At 55.1% G+C, this 22,076-nt stretch overlaps 3 protein-coding genes across 4 annotated transcripts; 1 reads left to right on the top strand and 2 right to left on the bottom strand.

Moving 5' to 3' along the window:
* Positions 1-256: 256 nt before the first annotated feature.
* UNC45A (unc-45 myosin chaperone A) lies at positions 257-13,277 on the bottom strand. 2 transcript variants are annotated; one of them, XM_028122086.2, is made up of 20 exons: positions 13,182-13,277; positions 12,796-12,957; positions 12,522-12,558; positions 12,046-12,221; positions 10,010-10,102; positions 9,440-9,607; positions 8,083-8,251; positions 7,610-7,780; positions 6,419-6,590; positions 5,522-5,822; positions 4,599-4,693; positions 4,259-4,400; positions 3,773-3,913; positions 3,475-3,602; positions 3,274-3,340; positions 2,742-2,855; positions 2,416-2,531; positions 1,493-1,610; positions 1,231-1,386; positions 257-1,083 (listed from the first exon to the last, which is right to left on the bottom strand). In XM_028122086.2, exons 1-20 carry the CDS (start codon positions 13,185-13,187, stop codon positions 826-828), a joined length of 2,790 nt encoding a protein of 929 aa, XP_027977887.1. In that variant the 5' UTR covers positions 13,188-13,277; the 3' UTR covers positions 257-825. The 2 variants fall into 2 exon arrangements, with proteins under 2 accessions (XP_027977887.1, XP_027977886.1); XM_028122085.2 differs by having other exon boundaries at positions 13,137-13,275.
* Positions 13,278-13,398: 121 nt separating this feature from the next.
* On the bottom strand, positions 13,399-14,582 carry LOC148163988 (protein shisa-like-1). Its single transcript, XM_088025166.1, has 3 exons — positions 14,480-14,582; positions 14,071-14,281; positions 13,399-13,576 (listed from the first exon to the last, which is right to left on the bottom strand). The coding sequence occupies exons 1-3, from the start codon at positions 14,580-14,582 to the stop codon at positions 13,399-13,401; spliced, it is 492 nt and encodes a 163-aa protein (XP_087881292.1).
* Positions 14,583-16,047: 1,465 nt separating this feature from the next.
* HDDC3 (HD domain containing 3) lies at positions 16,048-17,665 on the top strand. Its single transcript, XM_028122180.1, has 4 exons — positions 16,048-16,175; positions 16,471-16,526; positions 16,637-16,877; positions 17,193-17,665. The coding sequence occupies exons 1-4, from the start codon at positions 16,064-16,066 to the stop codon at positions 17,321-17,323; spliced, it is 540 nt and encodes a 179-aa protein (XP_027977981.1). The 5' UTR covers positions 16,048-16,063; the 3' UTR covers positions 17,324-17,665.
* The last annotated feature ends 4,411 nt before the right edge of the window (positions 17,666-22,076 follow it).

The raw sequence follows: 22,076 nt of genomic DNA, 5'->3' as shown, positions 1-22,076 counted from the left end.
CCATTGGCTCGGGGCCTGTCACTCATCTCTGCGAGCCAATGAGCTTCACTCTGGACTCCCAGAACGGAAGCAGGTGCTCGCGGCTCTCTGCCCCGGCAGGTGGCGGAGCTCTCGCTCCCCCCGGATCAGCTACAGGATTTTTCCGTGAGGGAAGAGCGGCCCAGGACGACACACCAACCCCAAATCCAGCGCACCGCCCAGTGGAGGCCACGGGGAACGCTCAGTACAGAGACAAGAGTATGGAAGGACCAGCATCGACGAGTCCAAAGCCATTTATTCCCACGCGACTTCAGAGATTTTTTATTCGCGTCCTAGGTTTACCCTGATCCTCCAGCAGAATTAAAAAGCACTCAGCAGGCCCCAGGGTGAGGAATCCGTTGGATTCCTTCCGTAGAGGTGGCTGTGCTGTGTAGCTCTGCGGTGCACTCAGCCAGGTCCCTGCCTCCGGACAGGGGGCACAATTGACCTCCACGTACTTTTTATTAGACGGCCGGCGTGGTCCCGCTAGCAGGCTCAGGTGAAGCTCCGAAGCTGGTGAGGCTGCCTGAGGTGCCCTTCCCAATGCTGGGAACGCGCAGGCCGGGTTAGGATGCACCTTCCCCGTTCCCAGCGGTCTACAGTACTACAGAAGGCCCTGCCGCGTGAGGCTGGAGGCAGTGCTGGTGGAGCAGGGCCAAGACTGACCGTGGTCCCTGATTCCGCAGAGGACATCAGGGGCAGCTAAGGAGAAGAGGCCAGTGTTCAGCATCCCAGCCCCCAGCAGCCAAAGCTGTGTCTGCCCTCACTCCTCTGCTGCAGCAGGTAGCGCGTGCGTGAGGCAGCCCCTCACTCTCCATCCCGGTTGGGTTTGATAAGCCCGTATTCCACCGCTTTCCCCAGGCAAGCCGCAGCAGCTCTCCTGACGGGGCTCTCCTTGCCCTTAGCCAGCACCGACAGGATCTCCAGCACCTCGCTCTCCATGAGGGTGCCGGCGATCTCTTTCGAGGCCTCCACCATGTTCAGTGCCACCACCACACCCCGGTGCTGCAGCTCCTGGTTGGGGCTCAGGAGCAAGGCCTGCAGGATCTCCAGCCAGTGTGTGGTCTGCGGGAAACAGGGCAGCATCACCACCGAGCAGCAGGCTCAAACCTGGCAGGAACACTCCCACGTGCCCTGGGATGTCCCCCCACCGGCCGCCACACAGGGCGTTCCAGGCCCACATCCCCTCCCCCGCCAAGAAGAGGCACTGACCACTTGGGGGACGCGGCTGCAGAGCGAGGGCCGCATGGAGGTGAGCATGGCCAGGCCCCCAGCAGCGGCCCGCCGCAGCAGCTCATCCTCCTCTCCGCTGTATAGCACCAGCAGCTTCAGCCGGTCATTACCCTCGGCTTCAAAGAGGTCCTGTACCTGTGGCCAGAGGAGGGGAGGGGACTGAGTGAGCTGCGGCAAAGCCAGGCGGGGCACAGGTACCTCTGCTCACTTGCCCGTCATGACCACCTGGACCCGCCCTCACCTCCTTGCTCATGGCCAGGTTACACATGCATTCCGTGGCTGCCCGGCGGATCATCTCGTGCTCCTCGAACATGTAGCCCTCAATCATGGGCACGGCCTTCTCCTTCAGGATCTTCTGCCTGCGGGGCCAGGGTGGAAAGGTCAGCAGCCTCAGAGCTCCTGCATCCACTTCCCCCACCCCTGCATCCCCACGCAATCGAGCCCCGGGTCAAGGACCTCTCAGGCAGCGTCCAAAGACCCTCCTGCACCAGGTATGAGCTGCAGTGGCTTCCAGCTTCTTCAACAGGCCTAGGAGGTAGCATGGGACCGTGGAAAATGCTCTAAGGTAGGAGTTTGGAGACTGGGGGGCTGGTGACAGTGATGCTAACATCTAGTATTTAAGCACTTACCCTGACCCAGAATTTGGACTCTTTCTTAATCCTCACCATGGCCCTACGGTGAAGGTGCAGGTATGCTTAGTATTACTCTTTTGTAGAAGAAGAAACCAAGGCTGAGTGCAGACAGGGAGCCCAATGTCACCATTCTCGGTAACAGCTGATGCATACCACTTGGCCACACTGCTGGGAGCGAGTCAGGTGCCACATACTTGGTGCTTCTGCATGTATTTTCTCATTTAAAGCTCACTACCACTCCTGAGGTAGGTGCTACACCCATGCCATTCCACAGAAGGGAAACTGAGGCACGGAGCAGCACTCGTTTGTGGTTACACACTAGCAACCAGTGAGGTCAGGATGTGAACCCAGGCAGTCTGACTCCAGAGCGTGCACGGTCACTGCCCCAGGCCTTGCGCACTGGTGGACCGCGGTACAAGTCAAACCTCCTGACCTGTCTCCCCAGCTACAGGGAAGCCCCCCGTGAGGCTCAAGTCAAGCAATGATTGAAAGGTGCTCTTCAAACTGTAAAGTGCTGTCCTGGGGACCTTACCGGAGCCTCTCACTGATCCCCGCCAGGTTTGTGAGAGCCATGAGTGCCTCAAAGTTCTGCAGGCCTGAGCAGTGGAGGTGCAGCAGGGAGACAAGGGGCCGGACCACCTCATAGATCTGTAATACAGCCACCTGTCACGGCCACTCACCCAGCCCCCACCAACCCTACCAACCCGAAGGTGAGAGGCCACCTCCGGAAGGAAGGTGGCCCTCCCCACCCCGGGGCTTCCTGTCTGTCCCAAGGAGGAGCCACAGCCCGGGTCAGAGGCCAGGAAGGCCCAGGGAGGGGTGGAGGAGAGGCCAGGGCTGGGGCAGCAGGACACACACCCGCTCGCCAGGAAAAGTCATCTCGGGGTTGGAGGTGATGGTGAGCTTGGCAAGAGCCTGGGCTGCCTTCGTCTGCCCCACGTCAGTGCCTTCCAGGGCCAGCGGGAGCAGAGCCTGTAGGGATGAGCCGAGCCGTCAGGGTCTGAGATGTGCCCTGGAGGCTAAGGCCCAAATCACCAGCCTGGTCCGGATGGTGGCGCTCTCACCTCTCTCCTCCCTCAGGCCTGTCGACACTCCCGCTCAGACCCTCTTCCTCTCTCCCAGGCCTCTCCTCAAGCTGCACAAACTCTTCCACAAACACTAAGGGGCCAGCGCAGCTTGGGCTGGGCCACGGGACACGCAGGCCAACGACACGGGAGAAAGGAGGAGAGTCCGGATCTTGCTGGGCACAAACCCGCCCCCCGCAGCACGGCTCTCAGCAGGAACACGTTCCTGTGGGTCCCTCATACTGTGTTCCAGCCTCATCTCCGCCATGGCAGCCACTGCGTCATGTTTTATAGACCACTGGGAAGGAGTCTGTGAGGCAGCTTACCTTGCCCCCGCCCTGAGCCACCACAGTGCCACGGTCCTCTACCTCGTCCACCAACGCCAGGAAGACCCTGCGGGGAGATGGTGCGGGTGGGCGGGGGGCTCTGGCTGGCACACGCCCCAGCCCCGGGCTCGGCGATGGCCAGCAGCTACACGGGCGGCCCCCCTGCTCCCCTGCTTCCGAGTCAGGCAAGGTCTGGCTCACCTGGAGAGCAGCTCCCGGCAGGCACTGGTCAGCACAGGGCTCTCGGTCTTCACCATGCACGTCATGGCCGACACCACACCGGCCTCCAGCAGCTTCTTCACCCGAGCCCGCACGAAAGCCGGTTTGTCCTGGGAAGGAGGCAGCTTAGCAGAGGGGCCCCAGCTGACTGGACAGGGAGAGGGAGACCCTCCTCACAGCACCAATTGATGCGCGGGAGCACAAAGGGGAAGAAACCCACTTAAACCTTAAACGGGAGGCTGCTGTGGAGGCCCCCAAAGCCTCTCAGAGGCTCCCTCACCTTGGGGTGCTGCTCGGGCACATGCTGCTTGGCGTACTTGGCCAGCTCCACCATCTTGGGGTCAGGCTCCTCACAGTCGTAGCTGTTGGTGCAGTTCACCAGTGCCGAGGCCACCGCAAAGAGCACTGACCTCTCCTCGGACTGCGCGCAGGAGAGGGGCAGTCAGGCAGCTGTCCCCGGGCCTCCACTTCCGCCCTCAGCTGCACCACCGGGGCAGCAGGATGAATGTGGGAAGCTCCCAGGCCCACCCTGGCCCCAGACTCTTGGGAGCTCATACACTCAACTTCCCTAACTCCCCCAGAAACACTGTCCTGCCTGACGTGGCTGGTGCAGCCCTGTAGGCCCAGGCTACGGAGTGGCCACGCAGGCTGCCAAACCTCCCACCCTGGGGCCATGACAGCCACTGCCTGAGACCTGCCAAGAAAACCTGGTAAATTCTAATCGCAGATACTGTTCCCAAATGACTAGAGGAACCCATGGAGCTACCCTGCTGAGCTGGAACAGAGCCTTCAGGGCAGCCTCATCTTCCACAAACTCTTCCTTCACATCGGCGTCAAAGGTGAGGTAGGCCAGGCCCTCCACTGCCCAGCGCCGTGTGCCTGCGTCGATCTGGTCATTGCACAGCCACCTGCGGACATGCAGGGTAGTGGGCAACCATCAGAACAGGGGGGCTTCCCCTCTACACATGAAGCAGTTCATGTGGCAGGATCCAAGAGGGTCTGCCTGGCGGACAGCAGTGTAGTGGGGAGGCCCCATCCTTCACCCAGACCCTCCTCTCGAGGCCTAGCTGACAGGTGGGGAGCCATGGCAACACCAAATAACTCACTTTCGACACTGCTTGGCCAGTTTGAGAGTGGAGCCTTCAGCAAACTGCTTCATGCTAAAATCTGTCCCTCCAGCCGAGCCGAGCTTACACAGGCCCTGGAGGAAGAGGCAAGAACCAGCCGTTGGTCTCTAGGGATGGAGGCAGAGCTGGGCTCCTCCATACCTGGCATGGGCTCTCTCCCTGATGTTCTGCCGGGCCCTCTGGAGGCCATGCCCATCCCTACCAGGCTACTACCTAGAGCATTTGGCAGCAAATCAGCTACTGGGGTGGTCAGGTAGCATACATCTGGTAGAGACTGACATACTGTCCACTGCGCGGTCCTGGGCCCCAACCCCCCAGATTTGCACTGGGATTTGCTCTGTTCCTTTCCATGTCATACAGAGCTCTTTACAGGTGAAGCTAACACATGTGTGGGGAGAAGACAGGTGCCTCAAGCAAGGCAAGATCCTTCTGGGACGGAGAAACCCAGGACTACGTGCCCTAAGGAGGAGGACCAGCCTTCCCAAGGTGCACGGCTGCAGCAGGCTCATGGAGGCCAACCAGAGCCCAGAGCTCCAGCATCTGGGGCCACCTGGAGGCCGAGCCTTTCCACAAGGCCCCCCTACCCGGCCTGGCCAACTAGCCGGGCCCAGCAGTCCCCCTCCTCCATCATCTCCTCCTGAAGCTTCTCCTACCGCCTCCAGGGGGCAGCATGTGCTGTCCTGCATTCTCGGGGGCGGGGGGGGGGGGGGTCCTCTCTGGACAAGGCTCATGTCCCTGACTTGACCATGAGCCCTGTGGTAGAAGGAGCCAGGGCTCATGCCTCTGGCCTCGACAAGGCCCTACATATCCCGTATTTTCACCAGGCTGTGCTGGAGCCACACCCTGACACACCAACCACCCAAAAAATTGCTCCTGCCTACCGGCAGGCCTGCCCAACCCACCACCAGCGCCCGGATGCGGATGCTGTCCTTCTCACTGCGCTTGTACAGGTCCTTCAGCAGCGAGACACCGTTGGCCGTGATGAATGAGGCCCGCTTGGCCTTGCCGGCGGCGTGGATCAGGGCCTCCACAGCCACCAGCTGCTCCTCCTCCTGCTCAGAGGCACACAGGGCCATCACGCTCTCCATGACGCCGCTCAGCTCCAGGGCCCGGTTGCCAGCTTCACATGGGCCCTGCAGGAGGCAGGACACCGTCTGGATGGCCCGCAGCTTCCCAGCCAGCCCTTGGCCCTCAAACCAGCTCCTGAGGGGCAGAGGGTAACAGTGGTCACACCAAGGCCGGCATAAAGGGACTTTCCTTCCCTCCCTTCCCGTCCATCAGCCCGGCATCTGCACTACCTGGGCAGGAACAGCAAGGAAAGCTGCTGCCCCTGGGACCTCGAGCACATGCCCCTGGGCACCGGCAGCCCATTTTCTCTTGCTAGGTTTTCGGGCCTCCCCTGATCGTACATCTGACCTAGGTTACTCTCGCTCACGCCACCGTTTAGCTCCTTTCCTGCACTCTGACGATCCAAAAGTGCTCTGCTTATTTCAGGATTTGTCCAGAGTCCCAGCTGGAAGCTCCTTAAGGGCAGGACTGTCGTGCTGCACTGCGGTGTCAGAACAGACACTCCAAAGTGCTCAGTACGCACAGTGCACACTCGAGGACGTTCGCTGCGGCGCAGAACGGAGAACAGAAAGAATGTCCCCCGGGGAGGCCACTTTGGAAAAAAAGTGTGGTCCCTGCGAAGCCTCCCCAAGGCTGCTCTCCTGGTTGAAACCCTTTCACTGTTGCCCCTCCCCAAGGAGTGCAACCCCGTCGGCGCCCCTGGCAATGGGCTGCGGAGTTGGCTCCCTTACTTGATGTAGTTCTCACAGAGTCGGTGGAAATTCTCCCTCTCGGCATCACACTTCAGGTCATCAAAAAGCTTGCTGAGCAGCACGGAGGCACTCATGCGGCTGTTCGCGGTCACCGCGAGCTCCCCGGGAGGCTCCTGCACAGAGCCCCCCACCTCCAGAATCTTCTTCAGGCCTGAAAAGACACACTGCTATGGAGGCAGCAGAAAGCAGGCAAAAGGGAGGAGGTTCCTTGGGAGGGGTACGGACAAGCAGGGCCTCCCAGAGACGAGGGTACACAGTGTGGACAGCTGCGTGTAGGGCAGGCTCGGAGAGCCTGGGGGGCTGATCCACCGCCTCCAGAGATGGTCGTGGTGTCAGGGAAGGCCCGTGGAGGGAGGACTGCACACCGGCCCTGCCCACGGGTTCCTCATCTGTAAAACTAAAGGGGAAAGTAACATCCAGGCTTCACAGCATTATGGGGACACCAAAAGATGAGCACCCAATAAACGTCCTCATGGAGGGACTTTGCCAAACTTTCCTTATCTTTTAAGGGAAAAGAGAAGTGTCAATTGATTGCCGTATATATATGTGGGTACACGTATGTACGTATGTATTTTTTCTTAAAGATTTTATTTATTTACTTGAGGATCAAGAGTCGCATGTTCCAGGGGCACCTGGGTGGCTGTCGGTTAAGTGGACGACTCTTGATTTTGGCTCAGGTCTTGATCTCAGGGTTGGGATATCGAGCCTTGCGTCTGGCTTTGTGCTCAGCAGGGAGGCTGCTTGATATTCTCTTCCTCTCCCTCTGCCCCTCCCCACCCCATCACAGGCACGCTGTCTCTCAAATAATAAATAAATCTTAAAAAAAAAAAAAGAATTGCATGTTCCCACTGACTGAACCAGCCAGGCATCCCAAGAAGTGTGAATTTGTATCGTAAACTCTTCTCTGAGTTCAGAAGTAATGCACACTCACTAGGCCACACCTCGGATGCAGAAGGCTGATCCAGCCTCCCCGCTGATGGGCTGGCAGGCCTGCTCGATGCGCACACACGTGCACACGGGCATGGCTGAAGGCTCTCACTCTGGGTCCCTGAGGCCACAGTGCAGGCCACAGGGTGCACTTCGGTGCAGACCCACGGCCGGGTACAGTCACCCAAGCAAGATGTAACATACGTTCAGTCTCCTTCCCCCTCTTCAAAACTGGTCACCTACCTTGGTCAATGACCCAAAGGGTGAGGCTGTTGTTGGGGTCCTTCAGAGACTTCCGGGGCACTGCTTTAATCAGGAGGGTCAGAGCATTGTCCCGGCCTTGGCCGGAGACCCCCACCTCAGTCAGTAGCTCCAAGAGGTTACTGATGAGGACCTTTAGCTCCCGGGCAGGGTCTGGCAATGAGAAGGCATCAGTGAGCCCCACAGTTGCACAACACTGCCTGACCCCTCACCTTCCCAATAGGCCAGGGAGACACAGGAAGGGGAGACCAGCATCCTGGGCTCTGGGCTGGGCTCCAGCCTTCCCTGTAGGTACCCTCATTGCTTCGAATCTGGAATAAAATACTGTCACTGAGCCATATTCCTGAACAACCTGCGGTGGCAAGTGTGGTCCCCCAAGAGCTGGCGTGGCTGGCTTGGTCCCTTCCCCTCCATGATCGCAACACCCAAAGGACCATAGACCTGCTTCCACTCACCCACAATGACGGCGCCTTCTTTGCCTCTGAAGCCTTTCTTGACGCCTTCCTTGAGGGCGTCAAATATAACCTGCAGCAGGTGGCAGGCAGCCAGGGACACGGCTTGGTTTTCCACACCCAGGATGGAGACCATACGCCGAGTTCCCAGCACACTCAGGGTTGCCACCGTCTGGGTGGGAGAAAGGGGGACAGAGCCTCCAGTTGGTGCAGGGCAGCCACAGAGATCCCTAACTGTGGGTCGTGAGTGTGGCCAGAAGGGGAAAAAACATCTGGGTGGGAGGCCAAGTGGAATCAGAGTGGCCCTGACTGAGAGTGTGACCCGGAGTAGCGTCAGGATTGTTTTGTGGGAACAGCTTCCTAAAGGAAACATTCCAGAGGAATCCACCACTACCTCTCCTCAGCTCATCAGAGACAAGGAACACTGTGACCCCGGGAGCAGCTGCTTTGGTTCGTGTTTCCCCAGAGCCCCAGAAGCCTGGACAAGCTCCGTAACTCCAAGTCCAAGGACACCTGGTTCCTTTCCAATGGTGACCCGGAGGTTCCGTCTGCAGCCTGAGGATGTGGACATGCCTGGAGCGGACAACAAGGCCTCTCCAGCCCATTTCTAAGCTGGATATCCCAGAGAGTCACCTGGCATGGGCAGGAAGGCTGAAGGAGGTACAGGGAATTCTCATGGCTTTACTTAGTCCTGGGAGACCCAGAAATATAGCCTGAGTCTGGCCTAAAGAGCTTTCACGGAATATCCCATAGCCCTCTCTGATCTCAGAATTATGGGCACCTCTCAAAGGAACCAAGGGTTGAGTTCCTGCCCCCTGGGTCCAGCCAGCGCAGGACTGTTCTTGCACAAGTGTCTGTGCTGGACATGTCCCATCTACGCTGACAACCAGTTCAGGGTCAAGCCCCTCCTATCTGGTCCCTGTCTCGATGGTACAGATGCTGTGGGTGACATCACTGACCATGTCACTGGCTGGAGGACACCGCTGCTGGGCAGATGTCAGTTTGATGGTTAGCGAAGGACGGGGGCCCCTTTCCTTGCAAGAGCTTGCTTTTACTGTACAATGAATGAGTCCAAACAAGGCGTCTCTGAGCCAGCTCCAGGAAAGCCTAGCTCAAGCCTACTTAAGGTACAGGCTCAGGGTGTCAGTGGGCTGCTTCCGCTTTTTACAGGCCCCAGTTCATCCCAAATCATGATGGTTTTTTTTGGAGCCATTTTAAGTTTTCCTCTCATTACACGTCTCCTTGTACTCTGCCTTCCGTTCTTCTGGGAATACAGTGAGGGGTGGAAGGGTGGGTGGGTGGGTGGATGGAGGAACAGAGAGCCTGACTGAGGTAGTAACTGGCCCCCCGCCCCACCTACTCGTGATTGGTGCTCGGAGCAGATGCCGACCAGTGTGCGCAGAGCTGCCAGCATCAGGTCAGCCTCGCCCGTGTCCAGCAGGCGTTGCAGGAGCTGAACCCCGTTGCTCCGGAAGATCTTCTCAGCTCCAGCATCCTCCCGGGCCAGCACCACCAGGTTCTGGGAAGCCTATGTCAAAGAAGCGCACCATGATGTGGACGCTACACACGGCACAGGCCAGGGTGAGCAGCGAGCCTGAGCTCTGGACCACACTGCTTCCATTTAGCAGGTAAGTGACCGTGTCATAAATGTAACTTCGGTTTCCTCCAGTAAGTAAGTAAAAGGACACACGCAGGCCCCAGGTTTCTGAACTTCGGTTTCCTCCAGTAAGTAAGTAAAAGGACACACGCAGGCCCCAGGCCCTGTAAGTTCTCGCTGGGAGCCCGGCTGCGTGGCCCGAGGAGCACCATGCACCACAGCGGGCCAGCAGTGGCTGGTGGGCCGACACAGGCTCACAGCGAGGGCACCATGGGGGTGGGGGTGGGGTTGTAGTGGCAGTTCTGCCCCCACTCGCTCACTCCAGACCTATACCTTTTGCTTCTTCTCGGTGCCCTTCTCTTGTGGGTCCAACAGTATCTGAAACATCTGTTCCACTTTGGCATCCGTCGAGGACATGTATCGCACCTATGAAAAGCCAATGAGGCATGGAGGAGGTCACTCCTTCTGCCAGAGACAGCGCATTCCCTGTGTGCTCCCCTCTGCTCCTCCCAGGGCCTGGCTCCCGTCCCTAGGAGGCACAGCTAGGACACCTGGGCTTCGGGCTCGCACCACGCTACCCTAGGCAGGAAGAGACTCGCCTGGCAGCTTCACCCAAACGTCCCGCGGCTGTTTTCCCTTCTGAGCTACTTCCCGCTCGGGCGGTAGGGGCGGCGCCATTCAGAAGGGAAGGGCACCCTGTGAGCCACGGGGCCACCCCCTCCCGGAGGTGCCCTCCATGTTGTGGCAGCATGGGTGCTCTGCCCGTGACACTCAACCCAGCATTGACACCTGCAGCAAGGGAGTCAGCGGGCCACAAGGTAGCTGCAAACACTCCCTGGGGCTCCAGAATTCTCTTTCTGACGACTTTTAGAAATCATCTAATCGAGCAAGATCATCATAGGCCCTCTCCCGCCCCACGGTCCAGGGCATGGATGGTGGCACGTACCTAGCACGTGTGCCACTCCCCGCTTCCCCCTTTGCATCCATGGCGGACATGACCAATCAGTCATGCATGGAACGTTCTGCTAGGCCCACCAACCTGCTTCCTCATCCACCTCAACACAGGGCTCAGGCAGCTCCTGCTGACTGAACAGAGCTGGCATGGAGGAAAAAACGACCTGCTTTCCCAAGTCTCAACCTTTCAATAAGGTGTTTGCCAGCATATTACCTGCTCTCACTGTGACAGTATTGTAACACCACATGATCTGCTTAATTCAAGCTTCGTTGTGGTTCATGATGGGCTTTAGGTCCTTTTCTCCTAAAGTAACTTTTCACATATGTACTATACCAGCAATGTCTCTTTCTATATCATGAAGTTAACAGATGAAGCAAAATCTCTTTAAAAAACTCCATCAATCCCACTCCTTTCCCCATGGGTCATGCTCTTATCGTTTTGATGCGTTATCTCTGAAAATATTTTTCTTCGTATTTACACACCCAAGTGGGCCCACAGAAGAAACTTGGTACTGTTTTGAGAGTGTACGTGGGGTACTATTTCAACATAAACGGTATCATACTACGCGTGTTACAGCATACTTGGCTTTTTTTCATTTAAGTAATCTCTTTCTGGGGCGCCGGGGTGGCTCAGTCAGTTAAGCATCTGCCTTCAGCTCAGGTCATGATCCCAGGGTCCTGGGATCAATCCCCGCATCGGGCTCCGTGCTCTGCGGGGAGCCTGCTTCTCCCTCTCCCTCTGCCTGCCGCTCTGCCTACTTGTGCGCTATCTCTCTGTCAAATAAATAAATACAATCTTTAAAAACAAACAAAAAAAGTATTCTCTTTCCCCGTCTATACACGTAAATCTACCTATTGTTGGTAACTATGATATAGGAGTCCACAGTAAGGGCAGCACGCCATTTATTTAGCCATTCCCCTATTGCTGGGCAGTTAGCCAAGCTCCTATTTTTCATTACAACAAACAAGGCTGAAATAAACATACACAACACGCCTGCTTGTGTACATGGGATAGGCTTCTCCAGGGAGGACAGCAAGTAAACATACTGGATCATAGGATACGCTCGTTTAAAATTTTAAGAGCTATGTTCAGGTACTCCCCGAAAGAGCTGTACTAATATATATCGACTCCGGCAGTCATGAGCAAACCCACCACTTAGGCGTCTACCTCCCTTCTTCTAGCAAAGTGTATATACTTTAAAAGTTTGCCAAACAGACCACCGAAAAGACAGCACCTTGCTGTTATTTCCATTTGCTTCTCCCTAACCACTAGCAAGGCTGAGCATCAATACATAAGCTTGTTTGCCATCAGTATCTCCTGTGTTTACACCCTTTGCCCAGACCCATTTACCAGTGTCCCTCTACCGCCTGTCAATGCCTCTCTCTCTCTGCCTCTCTCTCGGTCATTCATGTACCTTCTCCTGAATTTGGCCCCCGATGTTCCTCAGGGCCTCCTGGAAAACTTTGTTCTTGGGCTCCAGGCTCACACATCTCTGCAGGTCGAGGATAGCCTGGTCAAGGCGGCCCAACTTCTCTAGGGCTTGGCTGCGCCGGTAAAGTGCTTTGACATCTCCTCCGTCCTTTTCAATGGCTGAGCACAAACGGGAGCTCTGTCAGCGCCCATGAGGCCACTGTCTCCAGGCAAGAGCAGTAGGGAAAGGTCTCGAGGGCCCGAGGAAGGTGGGGGGACAGATGTGGGGCTCAGTATTCCAGCCTCAGAAAAGGTGAGGGTAGCTGCAGAGAAGGAAATGCCCGAGGAAGTGGGAAAGAAAGAAGGCAGAGGTGTTTCTGGGGCCAAAGGGAAAGGAAAATGTGAAGGTGCAGTGGCCCCAGAGTTCTCGCCCACCATTAGAAGCCCCACAGCTCCGCACCCCAGCCCACAGTCCCCTACCTTTGGATGCCTCGGTTTCTGCTTTGTCATAATCTTCCTGTAAGAAAAGGAACAGGAGCTTGAGAGGCTGGTCTTCTCCATTTCAGGGCACTAGCTGGGCAGCAGGGCTGTGCTCTAGAGCCACTCGATTCCCCACCACCCTGAGGCCCAAAAGACATCAGACAAGTAAGTGTAGGTGGCCTGGGAAGGTGAATGCCCAGCCGGGACCCAAACAGCAGCGAGTTGGGCAAACCGGGCCCAGGGAGGGCAGAGGAAGAGCAGCCGGCTCCCTCACCAGCTTGAGGTGGCAGGCGGCCCGATTTCGGTGCAGAATGGCCTGGTCCTGGGGCGTAGCACCCAGACCCAGGGCCTGAGTGTAGGCCGTCAGGGCGCCCTCGTAGTCCCCGCATTTGAACAGCTCGTTGCCCTCCTTCCGCAGCTGCTCCACCGCGCTGGCCTGTGGAGGGAACAGGTGGAAACGTCGCGGGTGGGCTCAGGCCAGGGCCGGGGAGCTGGGAGAAAGGAGCCCGGGGATCAGGGGCAAGTCCCGTGGAAGGCCAAGACTGGGGGAGAAGGAGGCCAGGGAATGCCAGAGCAGGTGGGAAGTGCTGATGGAGCGGGAGGATGCGTACGCACCCCGGGGGCGACCGGCCGGGGCTCGGGAGTGCCTGGATCACTCACGGTCATCACGGAGCGAGGGGGCGTCCAGGGCGCGCGCAGGCGCAGTCTCTGGCGCGGAGTGGGACCCGGTTCAGGAATCTGGCGTCGGCTGCCCCGCCCCGGTCCTGCGTCAGAGGCGGAGGCAGGGGAGGGGCGGGGCCACGGCGAGAGCGCGCCGGTGGGCGGGGCTCTGGTGGGCGGGGCTCGAGTCCGCGGTGCAGACAGGCCGTGGGCGCGCCTAGTCTGTTCCCACCGGGACCTGCAAGGGGCGCGCGGCGGAGGACCCAGAGGGAGGCTGGCAGGGGCCCCGGCGCCGGCCCCCGCCCCGACCGCGGCAGAAGTGCACGAGGTCGGCGGTCATCAGGGCCACGAGCAGCAGGGTATAGAGACCCAGGGCTAGGAGCGGGCCCCGGCCCCTGTAGGAGAGGGGAGAGTATTAGGGTGCTGGCCCCAGCCGCGTGCTTGCTGCTGCAGCCTGTCGGTTACAGAGCCCCTGAGGGTCCGGAGAATGCTCGGGACACCCCTCTCCCCGGAGAAATGTAGAATTCGTAAATAGAAATTCAGGGGGCTCACAGGTGCCATGGAGCCATCCATGGACAGATTCAGTTTTGAAAACCCCGACTATAATGGCTGTAACCCACTACAAGATCCTCTCAGTCTGACACCCGTCCCACTTCACCCCAGTCCCACAGTGCATGCAATGGCTCCCTGTTACCCGCTGACACAGCCCCCTGAACTTCCTTTCACACAACAGTTTTGTCATTATGTATTCACGCGATTTTCTGTTTGAAGTCGGCCCCTCCCCTCGTCTGTATGTTACAAGCCTCCCGCCCCAGAATTTAAAAACAGAACTCCGGATGCTGGAACACCCTGCCAGTGTCCCAGTGGCTCTGGGGCTTGGAGTTCTCACCTGAGGATGGGTGGGGGTGGAAGGGCGGACAGGTTGACCTGGTACAAGGCCTCAAATTCAGCCCGGGTGCAGCAGGAGCCCCCTGCAGCCTGCAGGTGGCAGCAGTAGGCCTCCTCCGGGGTATCAGAGAGCCGAGGACAGAAAAAACCGGGGTAGTAGCGGCCATCAGCGTCCCAGGTGGTCTGGCACAAGTGGGTGTGGTGGGCCAATGCTGAAGGGAGGAGCAAGGGGGCTGGAGACAGGCAAGAATGGCCTGGCCACACCCAACTCCAACCCTTCTGGAGAGTGAAATGATTAGCCATTATTAAAAGGCTAGGCTCCCCCCCACCCCCCACTGGCTGCCCAGAGCAGCTCATACCCTGCGGTGATTGTAGGGGCCTGAAGAGGGGTGCACGCAGAGGAGGTGTACCTGAGAGAGAGGTCGGCTGAGCAAGCGGCACCCAGCTGAAGAGCAGCAGCCGCCCCACGGTCAGGCCAGTCAGCAAAAGGCCCAGCCTCCTCTGAAAGCCCATGAGTGGTCACCTCCACCTCAGCGCTGGTCTTAGGAACCCCAACATCTCTCTTTCTAAGCCATGGCTGCAGACAGTATGGAAATAGTCAAAACCACACGGTCCCTGGGCGCCAATAACACAAACCTGAAGCTTCTATCACAGACCTCTGGAGAGAGATGAAAGTGACCGAGTTTCTATCTTCTGTTGGAAAACGTGGGGACTGTGTCTCCCAGCTGCCTAAGGTTTTCTGAGCTGAAGGGGAAAAGGTTCAGCAGACTAGAGAGCAGAGAGGCATGAGAGAGAAGATGAGCCATTAGGCTGAAGAACAGACAAGCATTTAGAGCCAGATATGTTTCTCTCTACCCACTCTCAATTTCCAGGTTGCTGTGGAAGCACTGGGAATTCTGGTCGTTCCATTTCAGGCCCCAGGGACCTCAGTTACAGCGTTTGGAGCTTCCCTCCTTAACGTCTGAATCATGGCAACCACTAAGACTAGCTGAAAAACAAGGGCAAGTCCTTCCATTAACTTTTCCCTTGAGCCCTTGTCTGCCCCAGCTACAAGCCAAAACATAAAAGCTATCAGTCTGGTTGGAGTACTATACTTTGCAAACCAGTTCACAGGAAAAGCTCTTCCAGGGTCTCCAGTTCTCTCTTACCCCTTAAACCTCATAGATGCCATCTGCAGAGACGGAATTTCTCTAGAAGGCCCAAGGCCACCAGCCAGCAGTGTTGTTATTCTAGTCTATGGAGACCTTACAATGCCATGCTCCCATTACAGCATGACAACAGTTATCATCTGAGGGGCCCACAGCAGGTGTCTGGGGACTGAAGCAGGAACAGTTATGGTACAAGAAAGAAATGCAGCACTTGAGAACAAAGAAGACAGTTCTTGCAGAAACATCACTGCTGCCCGGGAGTCTAAACCTGAAGCAATTAGGCAGGCTTCTAGTGTAAGCTCCAGTTTCCAGAAGGTCAGGTCGTAGGGTCTTCTGGGCCCAAAGGTGAGGCTCCCATGCCCATTCCAACCAGTCCCTCCCTGCAGGGAAAACCATTTTTAGAACACTTTGAGAATTTTCAGAGCATTGACATTGAAGAATTGTTTTCTCATGGGAGGAGACGATCCTCCTGGAAGAGGTTGTCTTTGACCCCGGGAGGCTAGGTGAATTGCCCTTCCTCCAAAGTACCATAGTCCCCTGTGTCTTCCTGCCCTGAATCCAGCACACTGTGAGAACACTGTCTTCCTCCTTCCCCGAGATTGTGGGTTCCCAGGGAGGCAGGCCATGTCCTTCTTGCACCCCCAGCAGATCGTCTGAACCAGGGGCTGCGATGCTGAGGGCAGCTGCCCACACCAGTTGCTGTCTCCGCCAGGATGTCAGCTCCCGAGAAACCTGTGTGGGTCAGACTCCCCAGCTCCCGGCCTCCGCGGCGCCAGGGGGCGCTACGGACGCTCCGTCTGGGCTCCAGGGGCTCCCGGGACGTCAGTCGCCCGCCCCACCCGCGCAATGGGCTCCGAGGCCGCGCAGCTGGTGGAGGCTGCGGACTTCGCGGCTCGCAAGCACCGACTGCAGCGGCGAAAGGACCCCGAAGGGACCCCCTACATCAACCACCCTATCGGTGGGCGCACCGCCCGGGGAGCGACCGCAGCGGTGTCTAGGGGGTGGGCACCGGGAAGGGAACGCGGAGGGCGCCTCATTGAGCCCCTACTCTGTACCAGGCTTTGTGCCGGGCACTCTCCGTGTGTAAGTCTCACAACAACCCGGGGCGGTAGGCATGGTTGTTCCTCTGCACAGTTGACACCCAAAGAGAGTAAAGGCCATCTGGCTAGTGAGAGGCCACAGCTGGCTCTGCAAAAGCCGCAGCACGCAGCCTGGGACTCCCTCAGGTCTGACTTCCTGCTTTGCCCCGTCAGGTGTGGCTCGGATCCTGACCCATGAGGCGGGAATCACTGACACTGTGGTGTTACAGGTAACTCCCCTCGTTCTCTCCTAGGAGGCTAGGGTGGGGATCAGGGACCCCATTGGGCCCTGGGCACCCCTTGCCTGGAGTCACAGGGCTAAGTGGAAGCCTGTCCTCAGGCAGCCCTGCTCCATGACACAGTGGAGGACACAGACACCACCTTGGATGAGGTGGAGCTGCACTTTGGCGCTCAGGTGCGGCGTCTGGTGGAGGAAGTAACAGATGACAAGACTCTGCCCAAGCTGGAGAGAAAGCGGCTGCAGGTGGAGCAGGCACCCCACAGCAGTCCCGGGGCTAAACTGGTGAAGCTGGCAGACAAGCTGTACAATCTGAGGGACCTGAATCGCTGCACCCCAGAGGGTACGCTCCCCCACCTGCTCTGAGGGAAAGGGGAGGGACGTCCTTCTTCTGGAGGCACAGGTTGGTCAGTTCCAATGGAAAAAAAAAAAGAGCCCGGGCCTTCTTGTTGATTCCCCCAGCTAATCCTACTAGACCACTCTGATCTTTCACACCGTAGAAGTGCAGTAACTGGGCCAAGGGGACGTTTTCAGGACAAATCCCATCGGGAACATCTCGTGGCCCTGCACCACGCCCTCCAGGAAGTGGGCAGAAGTGGGCAAAATGCAATGCTGTCCTGGATGCCATGTGAGCAGTTTTCTGTCCATTCTCATGCAGGATGGTCTGAACATCGAGTCCAGGAATACTTCGAGTGGGCAGCGCAAGTGGTGAAGGGGCTTCAGGGAACAAACCGACAGTTGGAAGAGGCTCTAAAGCAGCTGTTTAAGGAGCGGGGGCTGACACTTTGAGCAGGGCTTGGAGCCATCAGGGGCCCAGACTCCACTGGCCAGGCCAGAAAGGATTCCTATTCCAGCCTTTCCTTGCCTCTCCATCTCGCTCCCTGACTGGTTCAGCCCAGATACGAGAGGCCAAAAAATACTTGTCTCTTCTCACTCTGACTGTGTCCTGCCGACTAAGCTGAGCCCTGGATTGAGGAAATCAGATGCAGCCCGTCCAATCCTAATGCACTTACTGCCCTTTCTCCAGGCCTCGGGGCTGTTTGCTATTCGGTATGAATGAACTCTGGCCCCTCGGGGACTTGGGCTTCTGTAAACACTAGTTCATAAGTCATTATGGAAAAATAAAGCATTTGGGGTAAAGTTTGAAGTTCTTGCTGCTCCTTCCTCAGCCTGCCAAATGGGGAGCAGGTAGGCGGGATGCCTGCCCTTCGGCATGGCAGGGTACCGACTGCGTGCCCCCAGCGGACAGGTCGCTCACGCTGAGGGCCTCGGACCCACCCCCCGGCCCCCGCCCCGAGCCTGGCTTCCTTATCAGTGAGATACGCGGTGTAATTACTAGGGTTAGACTAGGTCCCGTCTCAGACGGAGCCTGACACATAAGTAGGTGTTCAAGAAATGGTAGTAGTCTTCCTCTTTAAGAAAGTTGGACGGGATGACAGATGTTTTGGAAAGGAATGCCACCTGCTTACCAGCAGCAACAGGACAGGGCCGGTGGGGTTACTGCGCGTCCCTCACCCCAGACCCCCCGGAAACTCGTCGCCGTTCGCAGGCCATCCCAGATCTCAGCCCTATCACGCCGCCGGGTCCTTTGGTTGCTAAGTGACACGAACTTCCGGGCGCCTTCGGAAGTGGCCGCCGGGCGGCCCCGCCCCCGGAGGCCTATGGTGGGCGGGGTCTGGGAGAGACGGCCGGCCGCTAGGTGGCGTCCGTGCGCTGGGGTCTGCAAGTGACGGATTTCTGGTCGCTGCCGAGCACCTGAGGCTTATTGGCCCCTTGGAAAGGATACACCTGGGGAATGAGGAAATTAAGTCAAAAGGCCATTTCGTGCTAGACCACGGTGGTTATTTACCCAAAGAAGGCCCCGGTGCAGTTTCTGCAGGAAAAAATGGTGAAGGGCCGCAAGAAGGCGACTTTAAAAGGAAACGAGTTTCAGGGTAGTCCAAGGTAGATGGATCAAAGTCCCAAAGTTCAGTGTAGTCCTCTTAAGGCTGGCCAGGATGTGGTACGTTTTGGAGAATTTTGGTTTTAGTTTAATAAATTATTTGCAGGGGGGCGCCTGCGTGGCTCAGTCCTTGGGCGTCTGCCTTCGGCTCAGGTCATGGTCCCAGGGTCCTGGGATCGAGCCCCGCATCGGGCTCCCTGCTCGGCGGGAAGCCTGCTTCTCCCTCTCCCGCTCCCCCTGCTTGTGTTCCCTCTCTTGCTGTGTCTCTCTCTGTCAAATAAATAAATAAAATCTTTTAAATAAATAAATAAATAAATAAATAAATAAATAAATAAATAAATAATTTGCGGGGAGGTAGGATTACAGGATTTTTAAAAACTTTATTCCTTACACTTAAATACATATATTTATATACTTATATATAAATGTTAATAAATCAATAACTTAATAGCATAGTAATATACTTTATTAACAGATAGTATATTTATTATACTATTAATAAATGTATATATGATAAACCTGCAGTTTATATATATATATTTAATATCAAATAAAATATATATATCTGCAGCTTTTAAGTGGCTTAAAATTAAGGTTTCAGGACATTTAATGAAAATCCTGTTACTTACAGAATGCAGGGGTAAACTGTCACACAGGGTGCTTGATGTTGTACAAAAAAAACCTCTTCACAGGTGTTACTTCATCTGTTCTGTATAATAACCAGACAAGGTAGTAGTGCAGGGCCCGGCTATTGTTTTCATTTTACAGAGACAAAACATGAAGCTCAAGGAGGTGACAAGACTTGTTAATGGTCAAACAGGTGGAACAGTGACAGATCAGGACCATAATTCCCCTTCTTGCCACACTATTAAGCCTTTAAAAATTTTTTAAAGTTTTTTAAAGATTTTATTTATTTATTTGAGAGAGAGAATGAGAGAGAGAGAGAGAGAGCACATGTGAGGGGGAGGGGTCAGAGGGAGAAGCAGACTCCCCGCTGAGCAGGGAGCCCGATGTGGGACTCGATCCCGGGACTCCAGGATCATGACCTGAGCCGAAGGCAGTCGCTTAACCAACTGAGCCACCCAGGCACCCTAAGTTTTTGGTTTTTTTTTTAAGATTTTATTTGAGAGAGAGAGAGAGAGCACAAGCAGGAGAAAGGGCAGAGGGAGAGCATATCTGAGCTGACTCCCCAATGAGAGGGGAGCCTGATGCCGGGCTCAATCTCACAACCCATGAGATCATGACCTGAGCCAAAACTGAGAGTAGGACACTTAACCGACTGAACCACCCAGGTGCCCTTAACTCAATATATATATTTAAACAATCAGAAACTTAAAAGTTGGGGGTGCCTGGGTGGCTCAGTTGGTTAAGCGACTGCCTTCAGCTCAGGTCATGATCCTGGAGTCCCAGGATCGAGTCCCGCATCGGGCTCCCTGCTCAGCGGGGAGTCTGCTTCTCCCTCTGACCCTCTTCCCTCTCGTGCTCTCTGTCTCTCATTCTCTCTCTCTCAAATAAATAAATAAAAATCTTTAAAAAAAAAAAAGAAACTTAAAAGTTGGAAGTACAGTAACTTTTTCCCCTAAGCCATTTGAGATTATAGGCATAACTCGAAGATATTGTGGGTTCAGTTCCAGACCACGACAATAAAGGGAGTATCACAATAAAGCGGGTCAAATGAAACTTCTGGTTTCCCAGTGTATATGTTTACACTATATACTGTAGTATATTAAGTGTGCAGTAGCATTGTCTTTAGGAAAACAGTGTGTGTACCTTAATTTAAAAATACTTTATTGCCAAAAAACTGCTAATCATCATCTGAGCTTTCAGTGAGTTGTAATCTTTTTGCTGGTGGAGGATCTTGCCTCCTTGATGGCTGCTGACTGATCGGGGTGGTGGTTGCTGAAGGTGGGGTAGCTGTGGCTGTTTCTTAATAATTTAGTTTGCCACATTGATTGACTCTTTTCAAACGATTTTTCTGTAGTGGGCGATGCTGTTTGATAGCATTTTACCCATAGTAGAACTTCTTTCAACACCATTTGTTGAAAAGACTGTCCTTATAGTACTTGTTTTGGAGTATTTTGTCATAAGTATGTATCACTCTTTTTTTTTTTTTGTCATCTCTACACCCAATGTGGGACTCAAACTTGCAACCTTGAGATCAAGAGTTGTATGCTTTCCTGACTGAGCCAGCCAGGCACCCCTGTAACTTTCTTTTCCTTTAGCAATGCTTTTGAGATTTATCCTTGTCAGTGCACATGAATGTTTAGCTCATTCCTTTAAACTACTTTCTAGTATTTCATTATATGAATGGATAGTATTTTCTTTATGCATTCCCTTTTTTATTATTTATTTGTAAGAGAGAGAGAGAGAGCGTGTGAGCGCACAAGCAGGGGGAACAGCAGGCTCCCTACTGAGCAGGGAGCCCGACGTGGGGCTTGACCCCAGAATCCTGGGATCATGACCTGAGTTGAAGGCAGCAGATGCTTAACTGACTGAGCCATCCAGGCGTCCCTACGCATTCCTTTAAAAAAATTTTTTTTTAATTTGAATAAGCTCTGTGCCGGATGTGGGGCCTGAACCCACAACCCCAAGATTAATAGTCCTATGCTCTACCAACTGAGCCAGTCAGGTGCCACTATGCATTCCCCTTTCTAACGGGTTTTGTTTCTGGTTTTTTCACCACACAATGCTCCAGTGAACATCCTCATCCATTTGTGCATATGAATCGTGAGGTGTGCTTTTATTTCTTCTGAACAAGGACCCCAGGAATACTACCTAACATTATTGCTATCTGGAATATTCATTCTTGCCTCTTTTGAAGCTATATTATAGCTTATAGCCGATACTTATTAGGTCTACCCACCATTGGTTTATGCACCCTGGACTTTTTTTTTCTGAAGAATACCTTTATTCTTCCACTGAAGTTTTGTACGCTGCATACTCTCAGCCTTTGCATGTTGGGAATGCCATTTCTCCCTCACTCTGAATGGGAGCACAGCTAACACCAGGTCCAGAGTTGGCAGTTATGTTCTCAAAGTCTGATTGTATTATTTCATGGACTCCAGGTTATCTATTGATGCTAACTAGATGTCTACTGTCATTTTGGTGGTCTTTCCTTTTGGAGTCTCTTTCTGGTTGATTTTTAGGGTTTTATCTGCAATATATGTAGGGGAGGATTTTTTTAAACAAGTTCCTTTCTTGGAACTTGGTGAGCACTCATTCCAAGGACTCATACATATCTTTCTTCATTTCTGAAGAACGCACCCACTATCCTTTTGACGGTTTCCTCTTCCCTACTCACTAGTCTCTCCTAAAAGTGCTACTAAACGTTATGTCAATGCTTCCAAGTCCATCTGCCATATTTCTTTTTCTTTTCTTTTAAGATTTTACATATTTATTTGAGAGAGAGAAAACACTCGAGTGGGGGGAGGGGCAGAGGGAGAGAGACTCTCAAGCAGGCTCCCCGCCTGAGTGCAGAGCCTGACACAAGGTTCCATCCCAGGACCCTGAGACCATGACCTGAGCCAAAACTGAGAGTTGCTCAACCAACTGAGCCACACAGGTGCCCCTATCTGCCATATTTCTTAACCTCTGTTTTAT

This window comes from Eumetopias jubatus, unplaced genomic scaffold (genome assembly GCF_037043125.1).
Source record: "Eumetopias jubatus isolate StellerSeaLion01/CBP00866 unplaced genomic scaffold, mEumJub1_p1.0 scaffold_7, whole genome shotgun sequence".
NCBI lineage: Eukaryota > Metazoa > Chordata > Mammalia > Carnivora > Otariidae > Eumetopias > Eumetopias jubatus.
Note: the sequence above shows the minus strand (reverse complement) of the source record. Positions and strands in the feature narration are given on the sequence as shown.